Source organism: Coloeus monedula (genome assembly GCF_965178545.1).
Source record: "Coloeus monedula genome assembly, chromosome: 17".
Classification (NCBI taxonomy): Eukaryota; Metazoa; Chordata; class Aves; order Passeriformes; family Corvidae; genus Coloeus; species Coloeus monedula.
In genome coordinates this window covers 10158024-10177695 of record NC_138797.1, presented here as the reverse complement: position 1 = coordinate 10177695, position 19672 = coordinate 10158024, and the positions used below count along the sequence as shown (strand labels likewise).

General features: G+C 47.0%; 1 protein-coding gene across 1 annotated transcript in view; it reads right to left on the bottom strand.

The window, feature by feature from the left end:
* LOC309579510 (peroxidasin homolog) overlaps positions 1–19672 on the bottom strand; it is a gene marked incomplete at both ends in the record, with an annotated part of 42396 nt that overhangs the window by 13046 nt on the left and 9678 nt on the right. The window contains 10 exons of the mRNA XM_082292893.1: positions 147–263; positions 429–701; positions 1169–1338; positions 2867–2984; positions 5031–5200; positions 6703–6774; positions 8298–8369; positions 11366–11437; positions 11681–11752; positions 19278–19349. Coding sequence (XP_082149019.1) covers positions 147–263; positions 429–701; positions 1169–1338; positions 2867–2984; positions 5031–5200; positions 6703–6774; positions 8298–8369; positions 11366–11437; positions 11681–11752; positions 19278–19349 — 1208 coding nt within the window. The remainder of the gene's footprint in view (positions 1–146; positions 264–428; positions 702–1168; positions 1339–2866; positions 2985–5030; positions 5201–6702; positions 6775–8297; positions 8370–11365; positions 11438–11680; positions 11753–19277; positions 19350–19672) is intronic.

Here is a 19672-nt window from a genome sequence, read left to right as displayed (position 1 = left end):
CCGTGGGACTAGGTCTGTGCTGTTCACAGTTTGTCCTGTGCCACCCCTGCAAGTCACCACGCTGAACCAGCAGCTCAGCTGTTCCCGCCCACACCCCGTGGATGATGGCCTGGGAGAGAGAAACCACGAGTCAAGTGAGGCAGTACCTGCCCTTGTCCAGGTAATCACTGGGGGAGGGTGACCCTCAGCAGAGCAGGGGAAATCCACGCTTTGTCCCTCAGTTACTGTCTGATCAGTGGGAATGACGAGAAACCTGGGAGAATCTGGAAGGGAAAGCAGTGACTGAGCAGCAGGAAACACTCAGGCAGCAAACTCGGGGAGTTCATGGGAGCAGAACCAGTCACAAGACTCAAATACACCCCACTGACCAAACACTGTATCCCAGAAATGTCACAGAATCTTCACAGGACCAGCCTGGGAGCCCTCACCTTGCACTATGATCCTTGCTGTGGCCTGGATGGATCCCTCAGAGTTGCTGGCATTGCAGTTGTACTGCCCCTGGTCCGAGAAGGTGACGTTCTGAATGAAGAGGCCTCCAGAGCTGGTGATTGTGAAACGGGAGTCCTCTGGCAAAGGAGAGCCTGTGCCAAGGGTCCAGCTGATGCGGGGGTGGGGGTGCCCAGAGACCCCACACTCCAGGGTGACACTTTCCCCAATCAGCACTTCAGTGTTCTGTGGCTGGATCACAAAAGTGGGCTTGGCTGGAAGGGAATGAAAGCTTTAGGAACCAGCTCTGCTGCCTGCTCACTGATGGGCAGAAGTTGCTTGGACTCCTCTGCAACCCAGCAACCCACTCTGGTTCTTCCCTGACATCCAAATCCTCGCTCTGAGCAATGCCCACAGCACCTTCCTACCACCTCCTCACACCCACTCACTCAGTGATGGAGCATCCCCACGCCAGTGCTGGAGCATCACCCTTGTGCTGTAGAATTCATCCCAGACTTCAAACTCCCTCCCCAGTGCTGAACTACCTTCCATCTCTAAGTACCCCTTTTCCCATTCCAGTGGGAACTCCTTAAGTTCAGGCCTCACTTCGCTGACAGCCACTCTGTCCCCCAGCACACCAAGACCACCTTGGCACATACAAAGCTGGGACTGACTCTGATTTAGCTCCACTCCCACCCCCAAGCTCAGCCGGGTCGTCAAGGGATGCACAAAGCTCAATTACATGGGGTGCCAAAATAGCGCAGCACGACTTCCTGTGTCTTGACCTCCCCAGCAATGTTCTTGGCCATGCACTGGTAGACGCCTTTGTCCGACTCCTTGGTGTTCTGGATCATCAAGGTACCATCTTGCAACAGGTTCAGGCGGCTGTCATCTTTCATGTCAATCTTATTACTGAAAAAACAGCCACAAACAGGCAAAATCTGAAAGGAATAAAGGCTGGTGGTTCCCCCTCGAGCTGTTGGGGTTTCTGGGGGCTTTGCTTGCATGGCAGTAAGTTGGTGTTCCATGGAGCTATTCTGAGACTTTGTGAAATTTGCAGCAAGAGTTCTGATTCACAGCACTGAACTGCAGCTCCAGCTCCAGTTTACTCCCTGGGTGAGCTGCTTTTTCTCTCCCTACTGATTAGGCAGGACATTTACAGCTCATCAGGAGAGCACTCTGTTCCCATGTCACAGCATCACTGCCATTGTCAGGGCGTCCTGGCCTGGAAAGCCTGCTCTCCTTACTCACTAAGTGCAAATTTAACAATGAATTAATATTGTTCTTGTGTGCAGCCATTGCTATTCAAACTCAAGGCTCAAAGGCCTCAGAGGAGCAAAAAGCTCTGAGAAGTCACCATAGGACCCCAACACAGCTTGGACTCCAACCCAGCCCGAGAGCTGTGAAACATCTTCCTTCTTTCTGCAATGACCTGCGACTCCTGGATCCCAGCCCATGGCAGAAGGTCCCAGTGCTGCATCCCATTTGTCCCAGCACGAAGGAATCTTGGATGGCTGCAGATGATTGAAAGGGAAGAAGGGACCTCTCTCCCCCTGGGACAAAGGCTGAACCCACTATGCAATCTAATCTGCTTGCTGGGCATTTATTTAATTCCCCTGGTGTCTCCTCACTCCAGTCATATCTCATTTGTGGAACATTTATTATCATTACCCTTCTTACAATGCTGTCTTTGGGAGCCTGCCAGCATTTCCCTAACAAAACCTTCCTTCCAAAGGGACTTAACTCAGCCATAAACTTTTGCTCCAGGCTGAAACTCTGCCTGGTGGGGGGTTTGCTGAAGAAGCACACATTGATCATTTTTATTAATAACCAAGCCCTGCTCAGGCTTCACCAGACAAGAAGCTCGTAAAGCAGCAAAGCAGCTTCTCTTCCACAGTGGGCAACTGCCTGAGCACAGAATATTTTATTGTGTAGCATTTCCCAGAACACTCTGGCATCTAGCACATAACCTACACACGAATTTGCAAATTTCACCCTTCAGTGGAGCACGGCGATTTTTCCCTTTGGAAAGAAACCTCATACCTAACACGGTCAGCCTTAAGTGAGAAGCATTTCAGCAGTTAACAAATGGCAAGCATGGTGGCTGAGAGCAACATGAAACACTAATTTTATTTTTTTCCTGATCAAAAGACAATTGCTTTCAGCCTGCAGAGTATGTTTATAGGAAAGTTATAATCTCTTGGAATCCATTACAAACGCAGATGAAATATTCCAAATGCAGATGAAAACACCACTTGGATTACGTGGTCACCAGAGAATGCTGTTAAAAGGAAGGTAAATATAGCCCATGGGATAACCATTTCTTTTTCCTTCTTTTCTTTAACGTTGTGTGAAACAGCTTTTGTAATTACAGGCAGGCACTGAAGAGCTCAGCGCTTGAAAACCTTTGCCACCCCAGGGCTCCTTGCGTGTGACTTACTTGTTGTGCAGCCAAATAATGGCAGGTTTTGGGTTGCCTTCTGCCCTGCAGGTGAAATAAACTGTGTTTCCCAAGAGCACATCGACGTCGTGGGGTTCTGAGGTTATTCGAGGCCTCTCTGCAAAACACCGTTTGAACACAACCCAGTCCAAAGCAGCACAAAACCACCTGCAGCCCAGCTGGGGGTATGGTGGGGCACACAACACCCATCCTGCAACACTCATCCTGCAATGCCCCAAGAAACAGGCACCAGCAGAGCCCTAGGCACAGCAGCATCTGCTCAGAGCCACCCCAAAACTCACTAACCCCTGCGAATGTCATGAAGGAATAGCATCATTCACCCGAACCCATTAAGAGCCCTGGGGAATAGTTGCTGTTCCTATTCTCAGTATGTTGGGCAGCGGATCAGTTCCCACAGATCTGTCTGTACAGTGGCTCATTACAGAGCTGGTCCCTGTCTCCCCCCAGAGAAGCAAAGAAGTCAGCAGCGTCCTCACTTGGGTTGTTTTTCTGCCCTTGGCAGCCTGCAGCTTCCTGCTCCACCTGAACACAGAGCCAGATCCCTGCAAATCACACCACTTCCCTCCCAACAGGATTTCATTCATTATGTCCTTAATTCATCATCCTGCCCTTCACTGTGTGCTTCACTTTGAGATGTACTCCAGCACCAAGCAAGTTAAACATTGAAAGGATGTGCTAAAATAGGGAGGAATTTATGGACAAGCCCTGGAATGCTTGATCTTGATTCAGCAAAAAGCTTACCCATTTCACAGTCTGCATGTTCACCAGTAATCCAGTAAAACCAGCTGGATTATTCCTAAAATTGAGAACCTATCACTCCCTCCAGTGGAAGGTCAGTATCCTCACTCCCTAGTCCACAAGTTAATGGCTCAGAAAAATCCCCAAAGGCAAAGCCAGCACAGCCCAAACCCAGCACAGCTCCACAGTACAAAACGCCTCTGGCTCACAGCTGCTCAAAGCCATGGGTTAATGGTACCAGCAGCTTTCAGACTGACTCAGATATCAGCCACCTGCATGGGTAGAGCTTTGTGCTGAACTCTGTATCATTTGTCTTCCCAGCTGGCACACCACCACAGTGAAAGCCAAATGCCAGCAAAATCTTCCCACCAGGTGCTCTGGCTGATTTGACAGACACCCCACTGTGTGTCCATGCCTAAACCAGAACAAATTTGCACTAACAGCTGTACTGTGGCACTGGGGGTGTGTTGGGAACAGCTTGTTGTGCGGCACAGCCACTCCATGTGTCCCCAGCTGCTTTCCCTAGGCTCTTCCTATCCCCCCTCTGTTGAGGTCACAGACCCATTTGTGCCAGCTCAACTCTTTGCATGGCTGTGCCCAAAATTAAGCTGTGAAATGGTCAAGACTTTTTACAAAAGCAAGCTGAATTCAATGGAGAACTCTTCAAAATCCAGCTGAGCTCACACATTTGGCTCACAGCAGGGCCGTGCACAGCTGGACTGGCATATCCAAAAGGGATGCTAACAGCAAGCCTGTGTGAGTGGGAATTTCTCAAACTGACTCTACCAGCAGCGAAGTACCATGGAATTACAGCCAATGCTTGTGCCAACTTCCACTTAAAAATCAGAGTTTTAACTTACCTCCACTTAAAAATCAGAGCTTTGTCTTTTTTCTATGGGAAACAGTTAATTTTAGGATTTTTCAGAACAAAACCAAGTTTAAAATTCTAAATTTAAAGAATAACAGCCTAACAAGAGCCCTCAGTTACACCACAGTCAAACAAAGCATACAGCTACACGTCTTCTGTGCTCTCCCACAGGTTTCCAGATGTGTTTCCAGCCACTGCAGCTCTCCCAGTGTTCCCCTTCTGTTCAGCCTAATGTGGGATATTTCCTCTGGTTCCTGGTTTAGCCACTGTTGCAGCAGATCCTTTACCAGCCCTACTCTATGCAAAAAGCCAAAACAACACCCACCAGCCAAAACAGTGCTGCCTCCAACACCTCTGGGAATGTCAGCTTCCTCCTGCAGCCCCACTGGGATTTTCCCATTTCAGCAGTGAAGGAGGGAGAAACCAAGATGCCAGCAGAGGAAAGAGGGAGGAAAAGGGATGGAGGAAGCAATTCCCAGACCAAAGGCCAGCTCCAGGGCCTGAGGGTGGCCGACGGAGGGGTTTGACCTCGCTCACCACAGTTGAACTCCTGGGCGGTCAAGGTGACAATGGAGCGGCCGTGCAGGTCGCGGGGAGCCTCGCAGGTGGCAGCTGTCTGGATGCTGCCCTGCTCCGCGTATTTCCTCAGCAGCTCTGCCAGCCACAGCAGGTCACAGTCACAGAACAGGGAGTTGGAGTCCAGCCGCCTGCAAGAGCCAGGAGAAGGCAGCTCAGTGCCCAGCCTCCAACTGCTGTGCTGCCTCCTTCTCCAGGGCACAGGAGGGGAGCAGTCCTCTGGAGTGAAGGGTCACTTGGGTGGTTTGCCCTGCATTTGATCATATCCCAAGTGAAAATTTGAGATATCTCATTGGCAGGATGGTTAACTAGTAGAAGGGTTTAATTGTAAAACTAGCATTACCATCAACCATTCCAGTTTCAAATAGAAATGATTCAGTTAAAGTGGATTATACATTTTTTGACTAACTGAGACACTGAAATATTGGGGTTTACCCTGGGATGGAGATTTCAACCTTTACTGAATTCTATAAGAACTGCCTCTGTTACAGCTTTTCTCTTTTAGTTCCAAAAAAATCTTCCCCTTGATTTATGTGTGGGTGGGATCAGTCCCTTTCTGTAACCAGCTGTGAGGAGTTGCAGCATTTCTGCACAACTGGAAGAACTTTTATTACTGCAACACAAGCCTGAACCACAGCAAATGGAGCTCCAGTGACCTGCCAGTGCCCCCAGCCTCTTCCCTACACTGACCTCATTCCTACGAGCAGTGCTATCCGTGAGGATAAATAAGGACTACAGGGGGATTAGTTTGTGCCTCCTTCCCCACTGACAGTTTTACAGTCAATGGGTCTGGGCCATCCGAAAAAAAAAACAACATGGAAGAAAATTCTAACACTTTCAGGGTCACATATTTGAGAATGTGAGATTTCACACAGGGCCATGACTGAGTATTTTATAGACACCCCAGCTTTTTCTCTGGCACCTACAGACAGCATTTCACAAGATATTCCCTGTTAAAGAGAAGTGAAGCATTTTACCTGCTTGCAGAAATGACTGAGGGCTGCCGTGAGAAATACATTATTTAATTGTACTTGAAAATCATGGCAGAACACCAAAATTCTTTACTTTTTGCATTTTTTTCCCCCCAAACACATCATAGAACTTATTTCCAGAGATCATAAAACCAAAGCAAGAAAGAAGTAAGCTTAAGAGACAGACAGGTTATATGGGAATAGCACCCTGGGGAATTCCTGCGTGGAAAAAGAATCATGCACCGTGGCATCCTCTGACTAATTTCAATCTAGAAAACAAGCCTTTTCTTTTATGACTATGATTTTTCTTTCCATGTTAGATCCTGATCTACAGACATGTTCAAGGTCATATCCATGACCTGGACTTTCTACATTTTTCAAGGATGTTTTATGGGTTCAAACTGTTGTGAAGACTTTCCAGGAACGTTCATTCCTGTGGCATTATTAAGTTGTAAGCTGATTATAATTAGACACTAGAATAAAGAAACTTCTAACTGCTTAAATAAGCTTTCAGGTCCAATCAAAACTGTTTTATAAACTTAGCAGTGGCCTTAGAAGTGCAACAACTAAAAGCATTGCCAACCAGGCACATTCTTCCTCAGGTCCTGCCCATCTGATTGAAGATAAACAAGTCCTCTTTGCAGGCAATGTTTTTTACTTACAGTCGCTTGAGGGATTCCAGTTGAGAGAATGTCCCTGGGTGAATCCTGGAAATCTTGTTGTTGTGCAAGAATCTGCAGTGGGAGAAGCCACGCCAAAACATTATTCAGTATTTGCACTGTGAGGATGATAACACCCCAGGTCACCACTCGGTTTAAATGCAAAGGCTGCTCATCAAAATGGAGCTCAGTTTTTAAATTCCGTGTTTGTTTCCATGAGCTGGAGGGATTTCATCCCTTGGTGGGTGTGATGTAATGTGCCAAAGCCGAGAGCGGGTGTGGGCTGGAAACACTGACTCAGGATGTGATGGAACAGGTTTAAACTGTACCCTTGCAGTTTCTTTGCAAAGGGAGGAGAAAGGGCACAAAATCCCCTCAGATTGGACCCACCCTCTGTTTTCTGGGCCTGGGTCAGCTCCAGTTTAGAAGGGACCTTTTCCTTCCCCTGTGCAGATGACGTGACAATTTTACAAAGGCAGCCATTGGAGTTAGACAACTCCTGCCTTAAACTCTGTGTAGTTATTAACCCAAATCCGTGAGTAAATCTAATTCAGACAACAGCCACCTAAACTGGGCTTATCTCTGAACAAAACTGAGGCAAATTCCCACTTTCAGAATCTCAGCCCACACATAAAACTCCCCAGTTCTTAGGGAAAAACCCTGATTACGCTAAAATGTATCAGTGGGGACCAAGAGGGGATAATTAACTCCCCATTCCCATAATGGTGGGGGAATTTACTTACATTGGTTACACCAAAAGCTCACAAGAGACCATTGATAAAAGATATGAAGCAATTGATAAAAGATATGAAGCAATTTTAGTAGGTAAATTTTTTGGAGAACACAAAAGCAGCACAGCTCGAGTGCAAATGTCGGCACACACATGTGCACCAGAGTTCAGCCTGGTTGCCCAGCTTGGATGCTGAAAAGCCTTCCTTTAAAATTTAAATCCAGAATTTTTGTTGGATCCAATACAGTGACTGAGATCAGCCATGTACTGATCCAGGTCTGAAGTTTCCTAAGGGTGTGGGATCCCACAATTTTATTTCCTTGGCATGTATGGATATAAGGCACATTTCCACACAGCCTAGAGAAGTCTGCTGGTTTCTCCATGGAGTGGGAACCACACATGGACTGTTGTGCTGGTGGCTGCATTACTGCTAGAAGCAATCCTGGGGAGCAGGAGACTCCATTTCCCTACTGCTTTCAAGAAGGATGTGTGTTTTTCTTGTTAGACTTTCTTCTGACTTTATCCCTTTTCCACCCCCTTTTTTTTGCTCACTTTGCCCAACAGTGACTAATGTTGCTGACCTTATGTTCAGAGTAAAATTTCACTTGGCTTGACCAGCTGTAGGACTTTCTGCAGATTTACTCCTATTTAGATGGAAACGTGAACATAACATAAAATGGGAAATTCCCTTCACATCCTCAGTCACCCTCCTACTCGGCAATTATGTAAAACCTCTTTCTTTAAAGAAGCTGCTTTTTTGCATTTTGAAGACCACACTCTGTGCTACCAAAACTGCTACACTAAATAAAGGGGTTTTCCCCCTTCTCCTCATCCTCTTAGTCCCAAGAAATAGCCCATCTTTACTCACAGCCTTTCAAGTTTAGGCAGGTCACTAAAAGTCTCCAGCTCCAGACTTTCCAGGTTGTTGAAATGCAGGTACCTGTGATACAGAAATCACGCAGAAATCACGCAGACTGCAATTTAAGGGACAGAACATCCCAGATCAATCCATCAGTGCCCCCCAGCTGGTCACACTCATCTCAGGGCAGGTGTTGAGAAGCCAGAATCCACTTTAGTGTCTCCAGTTTCCACACGCAAACACAGTAGCAAACATGGCCTTTCCCTATCCTGTCAATTATTTACTCTCTCTGTAAATAAACTCAAACACAGAAAGAATAAAGGACAGATTTGCTGATTTGCTCTTCCCTGAAGACCGACACCACCATCCCTGTGAACTGTTGCACTGTTAAGAGACAGGAAGAAACTATTGCCCATGGAGAGCCAGCAGCAGCTGCTGCCATCCAAGCACTGTACAGGAATTTTCCCTGCCTTTCTCAGCACACCCCTGGATTGACAGGGAGGGAGAAACAGCCTCACAATAAGGCACTTCTTCCCAGCCTAGGAATTGCAACACTTCTGAGTGGACAATCAGTTTGCTGAGTATTAATTTGAAGAAAAAGGCCCTGAACAACCCACAAAAACTTTGAAATTGGTCCTTGTTGAAGTGGGACCAAATACAGCCAAAGGTATTTTCCAGCCTGCATTTATCTGTTATTCGAAATGGGGCACCCAGGATGTGCATCCACCCAGCAAGAGCAGAAGCATCTCCAAATGGCTGGTGTGGGGTTGCTGTGTTCTGTGGAGGGAAGGCACAGCCTCCAAAAACAGGGAAGGTGCAGTCATCTGGAACACTTGGATCCTAATGACACATCAACAGGGACAGCCCAGTTTCTCAAGTGTGACCTGCCGCTACAGAGGCCTGGGGGACCTCCTGCCTGCCCCAGGTCATCCCTTGCCATCAAGAAAAGAAACCTGGTGCCTGCAGAGCAACTCACCACAACACCTGAGCCTCCCTGCTGCCATGAGCTGTGACATTCACCAGCACAACTGACGCATTCCTGACCTTTAGATGGATTTTGTACAGTCCCAAAGTTGCCTAAACTCTTCTCCTTTATTGCACACAGGCATAAATTTCACAGCAGACACAGATTAACCACAGATCTACAAATGCTCATTCTGCTATTGTAGCTCACTGCCTTGAGAAATAATTGCCTAAGCCTCCACATGGCTGTTTGATTTGTAATGGAAGGATTCATGATAAATGGTCCAGTATCAGAGCTCAAACCGGGAGAGGATGACTCAGATTCTGCACTGGAGTGTCACAGTGGGGAAGAGAGGGACATGCTCTAATCAGTCTCAGATGTCTGCTGAGATTGCTTTGGACCTTTAGGAAAGCATCTGATCCTGTCCATCAATTGGGTTCTACTTTTTCTTGAAAAGCTGGCTTGTCGGGGACAGGAAAATGGGGTAGGGTTTGAGCAACGCTAATTCTTTTGGAGCTCAGCCTGCCTGGGATTGAAAACAGATGGGACTTTAGCGGATTGTTTGTTGGTTTTGTGGGTTTGTTGGTTTTGGTTTGTTTTTTTTTTTATTCGTGACATCAAGTCTGGAATGCTCACTGCTAAAATATCCCTGTGGGCAGCATCAGCTCTCTAAGCTCAGCTTAGAGCCAGTTTCAGCTTCCTAAATTTTCTCCCAGGCATCCTTGCTGAGCTGGCTGATGAAAAACTACCTTGTACACAAGCTTGGTGGCACACCTATTGTTAGGATTGCCTGAAACTTCCAGTTGTGCTCTGTCCTCTTGTGCTCTCTGTCCTCTTCTGTCAACCTGGAGAACAAGCTGGATCCTATTCCTTTTACAGCAAAACTCTTGGTTACATTCCAGCCCTATAAATGCTGTGGCTGGGAACAATTCAGGAATTAGACCAGTTTCACCTTTGATCCCTGTTCTCTGATGATGCAAGTAATTCCTGCATTTCAATTATTTAGGAAGAATAAATCATTAGGAAGACATTCTTCCCTGTGAGGGTGTTGAGAGCCTGGTACAGGTTTCCCAGAGAAGCTGTGGCTGCCCCATCCCAGGCCATGTTGGACTGGGCTGGGAGCAGCCTGGCTTTGTGGGAGGTGTCCCTGCCAATGGCAAGGGGTTGGAATAAAAGGAGCTCTAAGATCCCTTCCAAGCCAAACCATTCCATGTATCTACGATTCAAATATACAAGCTCACACTCTCTCCACCAGTCCCAAGCAAGAAAAATCCAATCGCAGTTTAGGAAGAGCCAAGTCTAGGGAGCCTTGTGCCAGATTTTAATACAAGTTTGCCCATCTCACCTCAAGCACGGAGCACTAAGAGCCAAAAAACAAAACTTCTTTGAATAAACAGCAGAGTTTTGTCATACACAGAAGGGGAGCAAGTGGGGACTGCTGGAGTGTCACTGTGATGGACTCCAGCTGCCAGGGAAACACACGAGGCTCCCTTCATCCCAGATCCAGCACAGAGTGCCAGGCAGCTTGAGGGAAGGTCATTACTGTGTTGGTTTGGATCCATCATCTTCCCCCACTGCAATTTCTAGATGCTTTCCAGCATGGGAGCTCCACCATTCTGGTAGCTCCCAGGAATACTCAGCTGCCCCAGCTCCCAGCTCGTACTTCATCCATTCATTCCCAGCAGAGCTTTGGATGAGAGAGAAACTCAACCAGCACCCTCTGTTTAAGTAAAGGACCAGATCCGAGTCTCTGCTCGAGGAATCCCCAGACACAAACCCAGCAGAGCAGCTGCCTTCTGCTTCCAGCCATCCTGCAGACCCCTCTCTCCTCCCATCATACGGTCCTTGCAAATCAAGGCCATCAGAAGCACAGTGGGGTTCTTCCTATGCTCCAGAGGTTTAGGGGCAGGAGAAAACATGCGGAACATCCGTAGGAAGTTCGATATTAACTAACCAAATCCAATACTCAGACCAGCTGTTTTCAAATGAACCCAGGGTAGTCTGGCAAATCTGGATGATAAGAGAGCAGAAGCTTCATCCTACCCCTCGCTAAGTTCCTGCTGCTCTCCGAGCCTGGGAACACAGCACACAAACAAGGCTCGTCTGTACTTACAGCTGCTCCAGGGAACGGAGCCCATGGAAGGCATGTTGCTGGATGCTCTGAATTTCATTTTTATAAAGGTAGCTTTCAAAAGGAGAGAAAAGAAACAGCATTAGGCCAACTGATCAGCAGTTGTGTTCTAGAAAGTCACAGGAAACAGCAATGACCCTCAACCCAAAGCAGAACTTGCTGCCTGGACTCAAGGGCCATGTTTTATACCTCTGACACTGAACTCCAAACACAGAAAATACATCCTTGACTGGCAAACATGAAAAGTGGGTTGTTAGATCTTAAAGAGGTTAAGAAATTAATGAGCTACCAACTCACAGGTATTTCAGGTTGTCCAGACCTTCAAAGGATCTTCTCACAATTTGCTTTATCTGGTTATTGTTCAGCAGCCTGTTCAAATCAAGAAAGAAAAATGCAGCTGGTGAAATCAGCACATGTGAGATTTGTAGCACGTCTGTTCTTGGATGCCCACTGAAAAATCCTGAGCTCAGGTGTCACAGAATTTAAGATTTAACAGGGTTGGAAAGTCAAAGTTGGGTACTCACACCAGCCAGGTCAATGCGAGCTGCCAAGCGCTTGCAGTGTTCAAAGAATTTTCCTTACCTTTTGCCACAGTTCTCACCCCAAATTGACAATTTTGTCCAGGAAAGGGAGGAGGGAAAGGGACCCACAAAGACAGAAGTGTAGGGGAGTGAGGTATTAAACCATTGCTGCCACTCTTGTACAGCCACGATGGGTTTTGGAGGTGCCTGGTTGTGTTCAACAAGTGAGCAGGGCAGTGTAGAGCCAGTTTTTAAAAGAACAAATGCAGTTTTAAACACCAGTTCTCAGCAGAGTTATAGGAGCTATAAAATGGTGATGGCTTTGCTCTAACCACTTTGTAACCGATACCTGCAAATGAGAAAGAAATAAATTCAACTTTGACTCCTGAGGCTGCTCAGAGACAGCCTCTTTTGGTCTAGGGAGCCTTGTGCCAGATTTCAATACAAAACCTCTGCACCACATGGCACTGGGAAGCCGTGTGTGCCCTGTGTGTGCAGCTGCCATGATTGTGCATGCAGATGGTGGCCAGTGCCAGTGACCAGAAACAGCCCAGCCCTGTAAGAGCCACAGTGTGCAGCAGTGTGACCACACAGCTGAGCCCTGCAGAACACTCTCCTGCAGCCCCTGCCAAGCCCAACGCAGAGAAGACACGATGAATCACTTATAAATAGCTCTGTAATACACAAAGTTTAGCTGTTCATCGTGGCTGCCTGGCCATGCTCCCGCGGGTCTCTCACTGCGGTGTCCCACTGATGTTCAGATCTGGCAAAGCTCAGAGCTGGTGGAGCTTTTAGAGTTGAATAGCCCAGAGCAAAGATTTCACCAGCCACACTAATTTTTAAAATTCCTAAATGGAGCTGTGGGCAGAGAGGGAGTCGGTGACTGTGTACTGCAAAGATTTATTTTTCTGGTGTTATAGGAAAAACAGCAATTCCCAGTGCAAGCAGCCAGACCTTACAACGCTGGTTCACATTCAATACATGCACTGGATGTGCATTTCACAAACTGATTTTTGCCATTGCGCTGCTCCTCAGGAACAATCTGCCACCAGGCAGCAGGTGAGAAGACAGTTCAGCACAATCCCCGCAGTAAAACCCAATCTTCTGCCCCACTTTTCTGGAGAAGAAGGAGCAGCCAGCCTCTGGCATTACAAGCCAACGTCACTTCCTGAGGAAAAACAGTTTGTGCAGGTAAAGGATGGAGAGAAAAGACAAAGAGATGGGGAGAAATGGTAAAAAACTTGTGGGAAAAGAAGATGAAGGTAAAATCAAACGCCTCAGGGATGACAGGAGAGATAAAAGATGTCAGAAGCACACACGTGGGATGGCAGCTTCACAAGTTGTCTCCAGGCACCTGAGTCACACCAGCTTTCCACCAGCTTGTTCTCAGGTGGAGAATTACATTGAGAGTCAAAAACAGCATATGAGAAACTTAAGAGCAAACAGCTTTGTAAGTCAGGTAATGAGGGGCTGAGAAAAACCTCATTCTCCTTGATTTGACTATCCTCCCTGGATTAGCTGCCCTGATACCATGGATGTGGGTGCCACTGCCAGACTGCACATCACCAGGGCTGGCACAGGCAGCCTGGAGAGGTTAAGGCAGTGCTGCTGCAAAGCTCCAGCACAGCTGGAAGCAATGGCTCCATACACACGGCTGAGGTCAAACAGCCCGAGCTCACTCATAAGGATGCAAAAGTGATGTCAAGTCCCTGGAACACAGGATCCTGCTTTGACAGCCAGCTATGCTGAGTGGAAACACAGCATCTGAGCATCAACCCAAAAGTTGGTTTGATGACTGAACACCCAAGGGCTGGAAATAACTGCCCGAGAGCAGTGTGGGAGAGGGCTTTTGTCTATTTACCCACAGGACAAAGACAACACAGGCACCAGCAGTGCTTCCCTCCCTGCCCCTATCAACTTTCATCTCTGGCCAGAGCACGACCAAGGTAGCTTGTTCTCTGTTATCTGATCCTTGGCCACACTTCTGAGCACACAAAGGGCTGACAGACGGGTGCCAGCATCGATGTCATTCCCATGGATGTGAGCACCTGTCACACAACTGGCATTGGCCATTTGCCTCCCAGGGGACAGGTGACAGTGACCAGGTGAGCAGGGTCATACCAACAGCCTGAGCAGCCCCACGCAGCACCACAGTCTGGAGCCCTTCACTGATTGTTATCTTTAATGCTCAGAGTTCAGACCAGGACTGATCTCCACTGGAATTTCAAACTGCATTATGTTGTCTGGCTGTGTTTTGGGGCTATTTAAAAGCATTATCCCAGTCTGTTTTGTTGTCTTGGCTATTTTGTACAGTTCAAGGGAGTCTAATCACTGACCCAGCCAAATAAGATGAATCCTGGAAGTTCAGATGGCAAGCAGCACACAGGGCTCTTATCTCATCGTCTGATACTTAAAAATTTGTTCATTGCCTGATTTAAGAATAAAAACTGCATGGAAGAAGCCATCTCTGCTTCCTGTCTCAGAATTCCCCATTGTAATGGAAGAATAAGTCCTGGAAAACATTTGAGAGTGAGATAATTGATGAAGTCCCTAACAGTCCACTTAATCCAAAATGCTGCTTTCAGAGAAATCCATGGATAAGGCAGCACATGTGGCTCCTAGAAAGACTTTGGATAGTTCCTGCACAGCTGTCTGCTCCTTGACTCCTGTGCAATTCACTCAGGCAGAGAAGTGGGCAAAATCCGGGCATGGCCTGGGCCTATCAGTCCCAGCTGCCATCCATAGCAAAAATGCCCAAATTCCTGCTGCCCTTAGAGGGCTGAAAGCTGAGATCCCAGATCTGCCGGGAATAGATGCTCTGGCAGACAGAGGCTGGAAAGATCATTATCACTATCATTATCTTAAGCACACCCTGTAGCTAAACAGGCTAAATTAAAAGTATCAGAAGCACATTTCCTAGCAAAAGGATGGGACATTCCCTTTCATGCCAGACAGTGAATTGGACCCCAAATGAGCAGGAGAACTCAATCCCACAGATTTTATTCCTGCAAAACTCTTCTGGGACGTTTGAGATATACAAGCACCATGAGATCTGGCCCAGATTCACCAAGAGAACGTTTCATATTCAGTTTCCTTTAGGTTTTATGTCCTGACTGCCTCTCCCTTCTCCTTCCCCACCCACTCCCCAGGTTGCCAGGCACAGGCTTAAGTTGCATTAAATGAGTGGTTTTCTGTTTTGAAGAATGTATTAAATGATGTGACAGTACAGAATTCAGACTCAAACCATGCTCTCTTTCCTCTTTCATTTGACAAATCACATGCTACAGTCATTGTGAAAAAACAGCTATTTTTTTCCTCACACCACTTATAGAAATCATCACGTAGTGTATTTAGAGGGGGAGAAAAAGTGAGTTTTATGTTGAACCACTCATTCTCCCTTGTTGACAGAATGATCTGGAATATCCATTTCCCATATTAAAGGGAGAAACTCCTATTCTGAAATCCAAGCAGGCTCTGACATCCCCTCCTTTCTGGCAGGAACACATTCTGTCAAGAGTTACTAGAGGGTAAAAGACAGAAACTCCACGTTACTGCTGTTGTTTGCCCTGAGATCCTTCACAAGCAGCACCTGAAGCAGAGCTGCAGGGCTCAGCAGAAGTGCTTTTGCTCTCTCCTAAGCAGGAAGAGAAATATGATGTGAGCAGTGATGGGGCAAAGGGCCAGGCAGAGGCACAAGCAATGTGGTCTCCACAGAGTCGCTGTTCCCTAGGGTGCTCTTGTCTCAGGAGGACAAAATGCAGACTGGAGATGTTAAGAAACCTTGGTCCCTGGGTTGGACATTTCTGTGGATGGTGCTGGAGAGACCCAAGGAGCAGCAACCCTTTGGCTGTGGTTTGAAAATACAGCAATGAACCAACTGGGCTGACCAGGCACCGCTGACTCCTGTGGGAACACGTAAGGAGAGGCCTCACAGGGGTGTCATCATCCATCCCCACCCAAAAATGACCTAAAGGAGCAAAAACTGGGAAGCAGCGAGAGGCTGTGCCTCACCATGGGCTCACAGAGTTTCCTCTCTCTCCCACAGCCCAGCAGCTGCTCTGAGCTAATGTTGGCTTCAGCCATGCAGCAAAACAGCTGTCCTGGAGCTGAGGGGATTTTGTGGATGGCATACATGAAGGGTTTTTTGCCTCACTCTCCCTGTTACCCTTTTTTTTTTTTTTTTTTTTTTTTTTTTTTTTTTTTTTTTTTTGTACCAAGGGGACATATTAAGAGTTTAAAAATACACACCACATCTGCACAGATGGGAACAGAGCAGAGCCAGTAGGAAGGGACGAGGAAATCTTACAACTGTCTAAGATGTTTAGCCCAAGAGAACTTCTCCAGTGGCACACAGCCAACACAGAAGCTCCCAGTGGTGCAGGATATGGGATAACTGCTCCTTACCTGTGGTGCTGTACCAGGAGTCCCCAGCTGAAAGCAAACAGTGACTGTGTCTCTTCCGCAAACAGGGCTCCTGTTTTTAATGCTAAGTAGTGCTCTGTGATTTATCAAATCTCCCACACCAGAGGAAAGCAGAGAGGAGCCAGGGGAGGGTTTGAACTGTTGAACAGCCCCACTGGACATCCACACAGGCTCCTCTCCTATCAACCCATTTCCCTGCATCCAACACAGGCTACAAAGGTTTCCTTTTCAGGGTGGTTTATAAACTGTCAAACTTGGATACAGAACAGCCACCCTGCCCTAAAGGAGATGGAGAACAGAAGCTTCACCAGAATCTGTTGCTCTTCCTCTGCCATTAGTGGAAAAAGCTCTTTAAAAAACATTTATTTGCTTATGGAAGATTTATTTAAATTCAATGGCAGAAAGCTGCAAGCTCAGAGGTCTGCACATGGAACCCAGACTATTCTATCCTCCAAACCTCTCACTTCAAATTTTCTGGACAAATTTTCCCAGGAAGTTTCTCAGGGATTTGAAAGGATTCATTCCCTTTATCACTCGAAAAGCTATCCAAGTCCTTGGGCAAAATTTACCATCTAAGAAACATCAGCAAATTCTTCAGCTCTTGTCAGTTTTGATGTGGGAATTGGACAAACCAAAGTTCCTGGAGAGAAATTTGCTTCAGGAGTGTGAGGTCCAATGTTCCCTCAGTCAGCTATCAAGTTCCTCAGCCGTGGGAATTAACTACTACAAGTGTGAGAATAACTGAGTGTTCCAGTTTGCTGGCCAGACCAGGAAATACAACTAAGCATCAGAAGTACTATCAAAACAAAGGTTTCCTTGGCAAATCAGGTTGATTTTCAGAATTCAAATATAAAAGTGCAGTATTTTTTCAGAGCAGCGTTTCACCTAGTCCAGTATTCCAGCTCTGACAATGGTCATAGGACACTGTTTAGGGAAAGCAGGAGTGTCTGCCCAGCACCTGTGAAAATGCATTGTTCTTACTGGCCTGGCACCCCAAATCATGAGATCAGGGATGGCAGGGGGTACATTCATGCCTATTCCTTCTGGTACTGCTCATGGACTTGCTGTCCTTGAGGTCTCTGTCCAGGAGAGTATAGAGACAGAAAGGAACTGCAGAAATTCATGGAGCACAAAGAGGTGTTAGAGAGAGACAGGTCTTTTCCCCTTCAGCCAGGCTCTATCTGTATCTACCCCTATGCAGAGTGGAGGAGTCAGAAAGGCAAAAGCAAAAGTCCTGCACAGGTCAGAGACCTGCCCAGTCCAAGGTGCTGGCAGGGCAGGAATTAGGACCCCTTACAAAGCTTGGCAGGCTGGGTGGAGCATCTGTCCCAGGGAAGCCCTGCCAGCATCCTCATTTTCCCCAGAGCTCGGCTGAAACTCGCCTGGTGGTCCTGGGAGCTGCTGCCAAGCATCTGCCTGCATCACACAGAGATGACATCATCTGAAACCCTTTGTTTCCTTGACTCAGGAGAGCTCCAGGGGTGGAAGAGCAGGGCTGGAGATCAAAAGGCCTCAGCAGAGCTTTGTGATAAGGCAAAACCCTACGGACTTGGACTCTTATTATCTCTCTAGATATTTTTTTCTCATTTCTCACTGTATCTGACCCTATCTCAAATGACAGAAATCCATCCAAAGCATCCTTTCTTCCTTATTATTTTTGGCAATTAAGTACCACATGGTGCAGTTTGTGAGACTAACCTGGGCTGTTCTAGATGAACAGCATCAGTGGCAGTAAAGTTTTTGACCAGCTCACTCTATGACCACTTGTCCTGGGCCACAGCCAAGGTACTCTGGAGCATCCTGCAGTCATGGCTTGGCCACTCAGCCCCACACACAGAGTGGAACAATCTTTAGCAAATGCTGGTTTTTCAAAGTTAACACTTGAGCAGGTCTCTATAATAAAGTCCTGCTGTAATCCCACTTTTCCTACAACTCCTTGGAGCTGACTGAATACCTTATTGCCCAGGCTTGCCTTCCTTCAGCTCTGCCACCTTCACAGGATCAGGGACTTCAGATTGCTCAAGGCCAGACAATAAAAACCAGCCTGAACTTTCTGTTGCCATTTGGGATCATGAATGTGTGAATATCTGTCAGGTTCCCAAAGGAGCTGCTTTGCCTCGCTGAGGAATCTGGCTTGGACCTGGAAATCCTACAGCTGTTAGCACCATGTCACAGCTCAAATAATTAGATCTGAGTCTCAACAGCCCAGCTACATCCAGCACAGTGCTGTGCTGACACAGCTTCTGGTTCTGATTTGGGAGCTGGTGTGTTTTCAGCTCCTTGGCTACGGGGTGCAGATGCACTCAGATCTGTCTCCAAACCCTCAGCCCTGCAGCAGCCAGAAGGAGCAGAGGTTCCCGGGATTTCCTTTGGGAAGAGTGAGAAGCTGGTTAGTGGAGCAGTGTGTACAGTGATATGAGAGTATCAACATACAGGGATACAAGGCTGGAGGGGCAGCTTTCTACTCCCATTTCTACCTGGAGCAGGGCAGCTGTAGGCACCTCTTTTAGGGCAAGGCATAGGGGCAAGATGGCATTTGAAGGATGCTCAGTCAAACTCATGTAGAGCAACTGATGTGGTTCATTCATTAGAGGAGACCATGGAAAGGAAGAAGATTTTAATCCATCCCTGCACTGTCCTGATCCCAGGTGAGAAATGCTTTCACGGGCTGTTCCCAGGCCATACCTGCTCTAACACCCTCAGTCTGTGCTAGAGTTCACCATATTTTATTTTTGAACACAGAGGTTAAGTGTGAAAAATGAAAGTTATTAAACACCACATTTAAATAAAAACAGGTAAGAAACATGATCCACGGTGGAACAGAGGGAATTTTAAAGCTTTGGCTGGATATGCCCAGCTTGACTGAAATAAAGCCCAAGGCCACCTTTAAGCCATTTTAGGGGACAGTACTAACACAAGTAATAAATGGATATCCTCAGAGTGCAACTTACAGTGTGTTGAGGTTCTTCAGTCTTCTGAAGGCTGCAGGTTGTATCTCCTTGATGTGGTTGAAGCGTAAATCTCTAAAAGCAGAGGATATAAACAAGCCATTAGACCAGTGAAGGGAGTGGAGGAGTGGGGACAATGGTTGGGGTCTGCCCTTGTCTGCAAAGTCAGCCAACAGCTGGGACAAGCCTACACTGAGAAAATTCTTTATTCTAATTCCAGAGAAAACTAAGCTCTAAAAGGTCTCAAGGGATCATTCCCACAAGCACCAGAAAAAACTCTGCATCAAAACCCCCCATGTGCAATTACTCTTGCATCTCATCCTGATTTGTAGAGGAACACCCATCATCACGTGGACCCATAATTTAGCTCCCTACCAAAACTATCTGTGCCCTAAAAT